The 9,579-nt window shown below is 42.1% G+C and overlaps 2 protein-coding genes across 2 annotated transcripts; one reads left to right on the top strand and one right to left on the bottom strand.

Annotated features, from left to right (window-relative positions):
• The first annotated feature begins 196 nt into the window (after positions 1-196).
• On the top strand, positions 197-6,528 carry CSUI_010898 (uncharacterized protein). Its single transcript, XM_068070999.1, has 2 exons — positions 197-390; positions 761-6,528. The coding sequence occupies exon 2, from the start codon at positions 910-912 to the stop codon at positions 6,061-6,063; it is 5,154 nt and encodes a 1,717-aa protein (XP_067917026.1). The 5' UTR covers positions 197-390; positions 761-909; the 3' UTR covers positions 6,064-6,528.
• A 2,126-nt stretch (positions 6,529-8,654) lies between these two features.
• On the bottom strand, positions 8,655-9,497 carry CSUI_010897 (uncharacterized protein; the record flags this gene model as incomplete). The annotated part of the gene is made up of 1 exon (XM_068070998.1): positions 8,655-9,497. A coding segment is annotated over one exon (309 nt), but the record flags the coding sequence as incomplete, so codon positions are not given.
• Positions 9,498-9,579: the final 82 nt, after the last annotated feature.

The following is a 9,579-nucleotide window of genomic DNA, read 5'->3' as shown; positions in this document are numbered from 1 at the left end:
ATCTATCTATCTTTAATCTATCTATCTTTAATCTATCTCTCTCTATCTTTAATCTATCTATCTTTAATCTATCTATCTTTAATCTATCTCTCTCTAATCCATCTATCTATCTTTAATCTATCTCGTCAATGTCGTTCGAGTGTAGACTGGAAAGTGGACTGTCGATGCTTTTCATCTCTCTTCACTTTTTTGCACTAGATCCTTAACTTAACCTGCAGAGCTAAGTAGGTCTGAACCCTACAAGGATGAATATGTGTATCCCTCACTGTGTGTAGTGAACTTTGTAGGTCTATTCTTTTCTTTCCCTTAGGAGGTAAAAGCCTGGAGGTGTACTTATGCGCCTGCTGCATGCAGCTATGGATCGACCATTACACGGGGGCCTAGTATACTGTAGGTCGCTCTTCTCCTTTGTATTAGCTTTAGGTGCTTCATGCGCTACACTTTGTGTTTTTCTATCTTATGCTAGAGGTATGTTTGGAGACAGTAGCTAGCCATCGATCACTACCAGAGTCAGAATCGATGTATCGATTCATGCTTCTTGAGAGGAGAAACTTCTCGTAGCTGAAAGTCTCCGTGCTGTCTCTTTCTTCTCTTGACCCGAAGAAGAAGCTAGGCAGGAAAGAAAGAAGAAAGAAAGAAAGAAAGAAAGAAAGAGAAAGAAGAAAGAAGAAGAGAGGAGAGTACTGATGTGTTGTTCTATCCCTTGAGATAATCCTTCAATACCTGGTTGGTCATATGTGTATCTATGGTGTATATACAGAGGAGAAATCTCAAGAAAAAGATGAGAGAAGAAGAAACGAAGAGGAAGAGCGTGATACAAAGATAAGCAGATCTCTCTCTCTAAAGGAGAGACCTCTCTCTCAGAACAGAGATGCTATTCATAGAGAGGAAGACAGGGAGATAAGAGAAATGAATCGAGAAGAGGAAGCGAAAGAAGAAGGAAAGGAAGAAGTAGAAGGAGAACATTTTTCTTCTTCTTCTTCTTCATTGGCTCTTCCGAGAGAGATGCCGAAATCTCCCTCTTCAATCCCCGAAGACTTGTTGGCGAAAGAAAGAAGAGAAGAAGAAGAAAGAAGAAGAAGAGAGGAATCTCCGTCTGAGTGTGTTGCGCCAGAAGAGGAAAAAGAAGAAGGAAAGTTAAAAAGGGAGACGAGTGGAGGCCCAAATGTCCCTTCTCGAGAGGAGGGAGGCTCCTCACCTCTGTTGAAGTATGAAGGAGATGTGATACATGAAAGACTTCCCTCTTCTGTCTCTTCCTCTTCTTCTTTTCTTCTTTCTTCTTCTCGCTCTTCTCCTCTCATGACTGAAGATGCTGGGCGAAAGCAATACGAAGAAAAGAAGAAAAACCATGAAGGAGAGGAAGAAGATGATGATGATGACACACACCATGGCTCTAGAGGAGACGGAGAAGGAGAACGAGAGAAAGATACAAAAGAAGAGGAAGAAAAGGAGAAGATGAAGAAGAATGAAAGTGAAGAGGAGGATAAAGAGGAAGAAAAAGAAGAAGAAAGAGAGAGGGCGTTGAAAGAAGAAGGATCTAGCTCTTTTGTTCTATATGGTCTTAATGAAGAGAAGAAGAATGATCGACGGCCTCTCAGTGTGGACGGGGTGCTTGCGTGCCGTCTCTTTTCTTCCTCTTCTTTCCAGGGGGAAGATGAAAGAAGAGGAGAACAGAAGACAATGAGGAAGAAGGACAAAGATGAGAATAAGAGGAGCGACGTTCAAGAGAACGAAAGAGATGAAAAGAAAGAAGAGGAGGAGAATCAGCTCGAGAATCTCTGTCTCCAAGCTTGTCATATCTCTCCTTCTTTATCTTCTCGTGATCTTTCGTCTTGTTCTCCTCTCCCTTCTTCAAGCATCCTCCTCGCAACTCCACATCGAGGGTCTTTCCTAGAAAAAGAAAATGGAGAAGATAAAAAGGACCACAAAGATTTCACTCACTTTTCTTCTTCTTTGCGTCCTTGCAAGGAGACATCGCACGATACACGAGGAAGAAGAGGAAGAAGAAGGGCGAGCGGAAGTGAGAAAGAAGAAGAAGAAGAAAGGCGTGAGGAAAGTACATCGGAAGATCACGAGATCCATCATCATGACGAAGAAGAAGAGGAAGAAGAAGAGGAAGAAGAATTCTCTTCTTCTTCCTCTTCTGGTAGGTGTACACCGAGCTGTAGTTTCGATTCTACCGAGAGAGGAGGTCTCCTCTCTTCTCCTATTAGAAAGAATGAAGACGAAAGTAGCGACGAAGAAATAGAAGAAGACGAAGAAGAGAAGACAAGAGCCGTCTTCTCTTCTTCTTTCTCCTCTTCTTGCAAATATCTACCTTCATCTTCTCTCTTGATAAAGAAGACCTCTTCTCATCTTTATCTTAAACGTGCCTCTCTCTCTTCTTCTTCCAAGGCATCTCTATCTCTTCCGAAGAGATCCCTGAGTAAAGTTTCTCTTCCTTCTTCTTCTTCTTGTCTCTCTAGAACAGGAGACAGATCACTCACCTCTTCTCCTCGATTTCATGGAGGAGACAGGAAAGTTGGGAATCTCTTCTCCTCGTCCTCCTCGTCTTCTTCTTCCTCCTCCTCTTGTTTAGTGATAAGGTACCCTCCTTCCCATTCTGCTGCTCGTCCTTTTCATCTTCTTCCCTCGCGCTATCAAAAAGAAAAAGAGAAAGAAGAAGAAGAGGGACGGCGGGTGAGACTCTCTACAGCTCTTGAAAGAGGGATACCACGAGGAAAGAGAAGAGAAGAAGACCACGAGGAGGAGGAAGAGGAGGAAGAAGAAGAAAAGAAGAAGAAGGAGAGCAAGGCGAAAGAGAAAGAGGAGAAGAAGAAGGGGTCATCATATCATTCTTCGTTCTCAATAAGAAAGAAGAAAGATATCATGAATCTTTCATGTAAGAATGTTCTTCTTTCTTCTTCTTCTCCTCGTCATAAAGATGACCCTCTACAGAATGAAGGAACTCAACCTCTTTCTTCTTCTTCTCGTCATCCCTCCCACCTATCTTCTTCAAAGAAAGACTCCTCGATGAAGACGAAGAAATCTTCTTTTTCCTTTCATCCTATCTCGTCTAGTCCGGTCCTTTCCCCTGCTGCAGGCATCTCTGTCTCTCTTCTCGATAAGCGTAAAGCAACTTCTTCCTTTCTCCGGAGAGAAAAGAAAGAAGAAGAGAAAAACGAAGAGAAAGAACTAGATTCATGTGTCTCGATGAATCTATCGACCAGGTATACAGGGGAGAGTGCCGAGGAAGAGGAAGAAGAAGAAGAGCAAGAGGAGGAGAAGAAGAAGAAGGCTGCCCTTCTCCCTCTCTCTTCTTCTTCAGAAACGACCACTCCCTTAAGTGAAACGATGACGAAAAAGCCTCCTAGCATGATACACATCACTACCCATAAATCTTCTTCTTCTGCTTCTTCTGCTTCTACAGTAAGGTGTCCAAGAAAGGTCTCTCGAGTTCTTCTTGTTCTCCCCCCTCCTCCCCTCTCTTCGTCTTCTTCATTCTCCGCTTATCCTCGTGTTTCTTCTCTTTCTCATTCAAATGCTTCCAAGCATCTTCTTCTCCGAGCCAAGCATAGCAACAAAGAAGAGAAGGGCTCTTCAACGGAAGACCCTAAACTCAAACCTCTCCACGGTTCTTCTTCTCTTCTTTCATCGCAGCAAGAGGGGGAGAGAAGAAGCTCTCTCATACTGTCTACAGCCAGGCAGGAGTCCTCTGGCCGTTCATGGGTAGAGAAGAGCCCTCGCGAAAATGTCTCGAAGATTTCTTCACTAAAAGAAGAAGAAAACAGAAGAAGGAGAGTGTCTTCGCTGGATGAAAAGATCACGAGAGGAAGAATCTCTCTTGCACCTGTGAATGAGAAAACCGATTCTTCTTTCTCTTTGAAGGCCACGAAGACTTCTCTCTCTCCTCCTCCTGCTTCTGCTGGTGGTCCGCGTTCGTCGCATGTCAAAGGGAGAGAAAGAAGAGAAGAGGAAGAGGAAGAAGGAGAAGTAAGAGAGAAGAGAGGAGTCAGGAAGACTATGAGTGGAAAGAAAGCAGATGGTCTTTCTTCAGCGAGAGAAAGAAGAAGATCTGGGAAGCAAGAAGAAGGAGAGAAGAACGAAGAGATTCATATGAAGAAGATTGAGAAGAAGAAAGATCACGATGAAAAAGAAGAAAAGAAGAAAAAAAAAAGCTTCTTTGATGTATCGAGAGAAAGAGATGGAGAAGAAGGAAAAGACCTTTCAGAAGAGAGAAGAACGACAAGGATAGTGAAAGATGAGAAAGAAGTGTGTGGAAAGACGGCTAAGAAAAAGAATGATAAAGTTGCAGAAGAAAGAAACGCAGCGTCGAAGAGCATGCACCCCAGGGGAAAGAAAGAATCGGCTGGACCGATGAAGAAGAAAGACGTCCAAAAGAAACGAAACTTCCCACCTCACCTCTCTTCATCTTCTTTGCCTGGAAAGAACAACAAGGAAGCGGAGAAGAAAGAAGGAGAAGAAAAGACGAGGAATGGAGACGGAGAAAGGCCAGAACGACATATAGAAGATCAGGAGAAAAGAAAGAAAACCTCTCTCGTAGAAGAAGAAGAAGAAAGACAAGATGCTGTAGATGTCGAAGAAAGAAGAAGATCTTCTGTGTTTTCTGCGGTAGAGGAGAAGGATATAGAGAAGAATGATAAGAAGAGAGAAGGAATGACGGCTTCTGTAGGTGGTGTATGTACACCTCACTCTTCATGTGAAGAATCGAATACATCCGTCACACTCGCATTTCTACCTCCTTCTCATCTGTCAGAATCGAGCGACTCTTCACATTCTCTTACGCATCATCGTACCAGCCAGAGTCTTCATGAAAATGAACAGTTGAAGAATACGAAGAATGACGAGAAAAAGAAAAACACATCTCCAGATCGGCCTTCTTCTAAAACGTTGGCAGGTGTATATACACCTCAGGGTGAAGATTCTGTTTCTCTTTCTTCTCCTTCTTCTAACGTTTTTCTTGATAAGCAAGATGAAGACGCTACTAAGGAGAAACATCTTTCATCTCTGGCTGATCCTCTTTCAAAGAAATCTTCGATCAAAGCGACCAGAGATTCTCCTCTCCCTCCTCCTCTTTTATCTCTTCCTTCTCCTTCCGATATGAATGAAGAGAAGAGCCGAGAAGACCGTGATCATCCATCGGTCTCTTCGTCAGAGAAATCTCGGGAAAAAAATTCCTCCTTCTCTCTTTCTTCTCATCTAAGTAAACAGGCCATCCAGCATCTTCTCTCTCTCCAACTTAATCCTCTTCTTCCCTCTTCTTCTTCAGATGAGAATGAAGAAGATAGCTCCAATAGCTCTTGTGAAATTCATCATGAAGACGAAGAAGAAGAAGAAGAAAAGAAAGAAGAGAGGAAAGAAGACGAAAAGAAAGGAGGAGAAGATGAAGACTCCCTTCAGAGAGTCACGACCACCGCAGGAGGAGGAGGAGGAGAAGAAGACCTTCCTTGCTTTTCTTCTTGCCATATCGAGGGTTTTTCTTCTTCTTCTTCGTCTTTTTCTTTATCTTCGCACGGGGGGGTTCCGAGCCTTCAACTTGTTTCTCCTTCTCCTACTGACGATGAAGAAGAGAAGAAAGAAGAAGAAGAAGAAGAAAGAGATTTCTTTCATGGTAGCTACGAAGAGGAAGAGAGAGGAGAAGAAGAAGAAGACGATGGCGACAGTGTAGATTCGCGGTTCTCTTCTCCGCATTTTCTTCCTCAGAGTGACGAAGAAGAAGAAGAGGAGGAGAGAAGAGAAGAAAGCAAAAGCATAAAGATCATGATAGATGAAGAAGGGGAGAGAGAAAAAGAGACAGGGGTCAAAGAGACGCCTTTTTCTTCTGCCTTCTCCTCACCGTCTGCGAGAAAGTCATGTATAGAGGGAGAAGAAGGAGTGTGTTTCTCTTCTTCTCTCTTTTATTCTTCTTCTATTATGCGAATCATCCACTCAGAGGAAGATGAAGAAGAAGAAGAGAAAAGTTATGCCTCCAAGCTCTCAGAGAAAGAAGAAGAAGAAGAAAAGGAACGCAGACTGTCGATGTGCTCAGCTAAAGATGACGGACCAGGCGGATACGACTTCTAAAGAAATAAAGAAAGGGTGAGAAAGAAAGAGTGAGAAAGAAAGGGTGAGAAAGGGTGTATATATGTAGGTAGTGTCAGTGTGTCTCGATGGATGTATAGTTCCGTATATCGTACAGAGTAGAAGAAGAACGTTAAAGAGAAGAGAAAGGAAGAGGAATCTCTTCTCTCCGTTTACAGTCCATGAGATTTTGACTCTTTTCTTCTTTCGGCTTGTTTCAACGAAGAAGAAGAAGACAGACACAACCATGATCGAGAGAAAGAGAATTTTTAGAAGACACCGATTTCTTGAGGTGTATGGACACTCCATGGAATAAAGTGGAAAAATGGAGAATTGAACTGGATTTTCTTTGCAGTATTCTTCAACATGAATCTATGAGTTTAATTGTTTTTCTTAAATTATCTGTCTATTCTCAGATAGATGGATATCCCCAACTTTCTCGAAAACCGAGTAAATTGAACTGAGAGAATCGTTACTTCCCGGTGTACGTACACCTCAGCTGAGTGTATCTGAAGACCTTCGCAGGCGACGACGACGAGAAGACAGAAGAAGAGAAACGTTCATAGCCATATATACACCTATATATATGTTTATACAGAAGAAAGAGATATCCATAGAAGAGAGAAAGATAGGAAAGAGAAACATTTATAGATAGATAGATATGTTTACAGAGAGGATAATTAGACAGCAAAAGGAAGGAGAGTCGCTTCTTTCTTTTTTTCTTTCACTCTTCCACGAAGAAGAAAGAAGACTGACTATATACATTTCTTCTTCACTGTACTTCCCCTTGTTTAGTCCAGGAATGCAAGAGAAAGAGAAGAAGAAACTAGGAAGATCTGTCTCTTGGACAAAATACATGGAGTAACTGCCGAAAGGAGATAAAGAAGGGAATTCTACCGTTTTCTTCTTCCTTATGCGATGAGGGAGTCATAATTCAGAAAGAATAAGCTCTTCTTACTTGTTCATTTGCTTCGCTACTTCATCCACTCTACACGTGTCTGTTTCTCTCTTCTATCTATAGACACATATGCAGACATCTAGCTGTCTCTCTCTCTCTCTCCCTACATATGCATATGTATGCATACAGCAGGAGGCGTTCTTTACAGAGATGCAGAGAGACGCATTGACACGGGTGTATATGGCTATGGAGATAACCCATTTCGGATAGTCAAGTCTATATAGAGGTAGATAGACATAAGGCTACACGAGAAAGAAGTTTCTACATAGATGTGAAGAGAAAGAGAAACGGAAAGAGGCTCGCCCCGCCTAGGTGAGAGACAGAGAGAGACAAGCAGAGCTTAAAAGAAAAAGTCTTGCGCTCCCGATGTGCTTCTCACACGGACTATCTTCTCTACATCGCAAAAAAGAGAGATTCACACGTGAAGCCTTCTTTTACACAAGAAACATAAAAGTTGAGACAACTCTCTCTTCCAGACAAGAGAAAGAAAAATAGATTTAGGATACATAGATAGATAGATCTGGGATGGATAGATAGATAGATAGAGTTAGGATAGATAGATAAGGTTAGGATGAATAGATAGATAGAGTTAGGCTGGACAGATAGCGAGACAGCGAGCGAGAGAGATAAAGACAGAGAGAGAGATCTTTAGCTCGAAGATAGACAGGAAACTGGGATGAGTTAAGTGAGGTGAGAAGGTGTAAGGAAGTCTTTGATCTTCTTTCTGTATGTGAAATTCTTCTCTTCCTCTAATGAAACATGTCTGTTTTCTGTCTCCTCCTTCTTTCTCTCCTTCTCTGGCATCTCTACTGCTTTTCTTCTCTCTCTCCCTCTCTCTTTTCTAGTGTGTTCTCTCTCTTCTTTTTAAGATAGGCAGACAGGTCGCTTAAGATATGTACGTTCACTTCGAGGGTTGCTTTTCGCTTCTTCTCTTCAACGGAGGAAAGTGTGTACGTATCTTTCCTCTCTACCGAACCTCTCTGAGAAAGGAGAGAAACACACTCTCTCCTCCTCCTCCTCGTTGTCCTTCTTCTTCTTCTACAACTGGATATGCACCTTCACATTCATACATATATACCGTCTATGTAACAATATGCCTATATTCATCTATATGTATATATATATATATATATATACATAGATATTTAACGATATAGACGTATATGGGGAGACTGTCCCACATCTACGTGTATCTACTGATAGATGTGTTTGCGTGTGTGTATCTCTGCTGCGTCAGGAGAGGCTTCTTTGAGAGAGGCTGGAGAGGCGAGAGAGCATGCATGCATGCGTGACTCTCTCACGTCATACATCGGCGTAGAAAATCTTGGCTTTTCTTTCACGTCCAAAGACACTTCACAAAGGAGAGGAAGAAAAAGAAGAAGAAAAGATAAAAAAGATTCCAAAAGAAAAAGGAAAGACACGTAAAAGAGGAAAATGAAAGAAAGAGTGAGACAGAAAGAAAGAGGAAGAAGGAAAAGAAGAGACGCATTCACGCAGCTCGAGCCAACCATCAGAGAAGCAAAGAAATCTTGCGAAAAAATGATGAGGCAGGTGACCTCTCTCTCTCTATATATATATAGATAGATACATATATACATATAAGAGTATATATATATATATACGTTTATGGTATGTAGGTCTGCATGCATGCCGAATAATGTCATTCTCCAGAAACATCATTCGTGCTTTTCTTCTTCAGACTCTTTCTCTTCTTTCTTTTCTTTGCTTTTTGGATAAAGAGGTTGAATGAGAAGAAGACTTCTTCTCCGCCTTCCTCGCAGTTTTGTTCTTTTTCCTTCTTCTTCTTCTTTACTTCTTTGCTGTCTTCCATCCGTTGAGACACATCATATATTATCGATCTATCTCTCTAGACATGTATCTCTACGTCCTCTCTCTCTATCTTTCTTTATCGGCCTCTGTCGCCGTCCTCGGCCTCCTCTCTCCTGACACATCCTAAACATCTTCTTCATCTTCTTTAACTTCTCTTCTATCTTTCGCATCTCTTCTTCTGATCTTTGTGGACCTTTCTCTATTTCTTCGATCTCTGGACTAAAAAGACACATTGATCTTCGTGATGATCCCCCGTTGTCTTCCTTCTTCTTACGATCTAGACTTTTCTTCACCCTCTTTCTCTTCTTGTTCTCTCTCCTTCTCGTTTCCTCTTCTCACTCTACGAAGAAGACGAAGAAGAGAAACTTTGGGGTCTTTTCATGAGAAAGTAGTTTTCATGCGCTTCGATTCTTCTTAGAGCTGCATTCAGAAACATCTCTTCCCACCTTCCGTCTCTTCTGCCTCCTCCTACGCCTCCCCCCCTCACTCTATTCTTCTTCTTCTCCGTACTATCTCTCGAGCTAGCACCAGTAGTCGCCTTGTGCTCTTCACGCCTTTCTTCTTCTTCATGTTCTTCATTCTGTGGATCTCCATCCTCTTCCTCTTCTTCTTCTTCCTCCTCCTCCTCCTCCAGTTCCTCTTCTTCCTCCTGTACATACAGACGAAAAGAAAGAAAGAAAGACAAGAAATTTCCTGTATAGGAAGTATCAGAAGCAGCAGCAGTCCTCACT

Source organism: Cystoisospora suis (assembly GCF_002600585.1).
Source record: "Cystoisospora suis strain Wien I chromosome Unknown contig_8806, whole genome shotgun sequence".
Taxonomy (NCBI): Eukaryota; Apicomplexa; class Conoidasida; order Eucoccidiorida; family Sarcocystidae; genus Cystoisospora; species Cystoisospora suis.
Note: the sequence above shows the minus strand (reverse complement) of the source record. Positions and strands in the feature narration are given on the sequence as shown.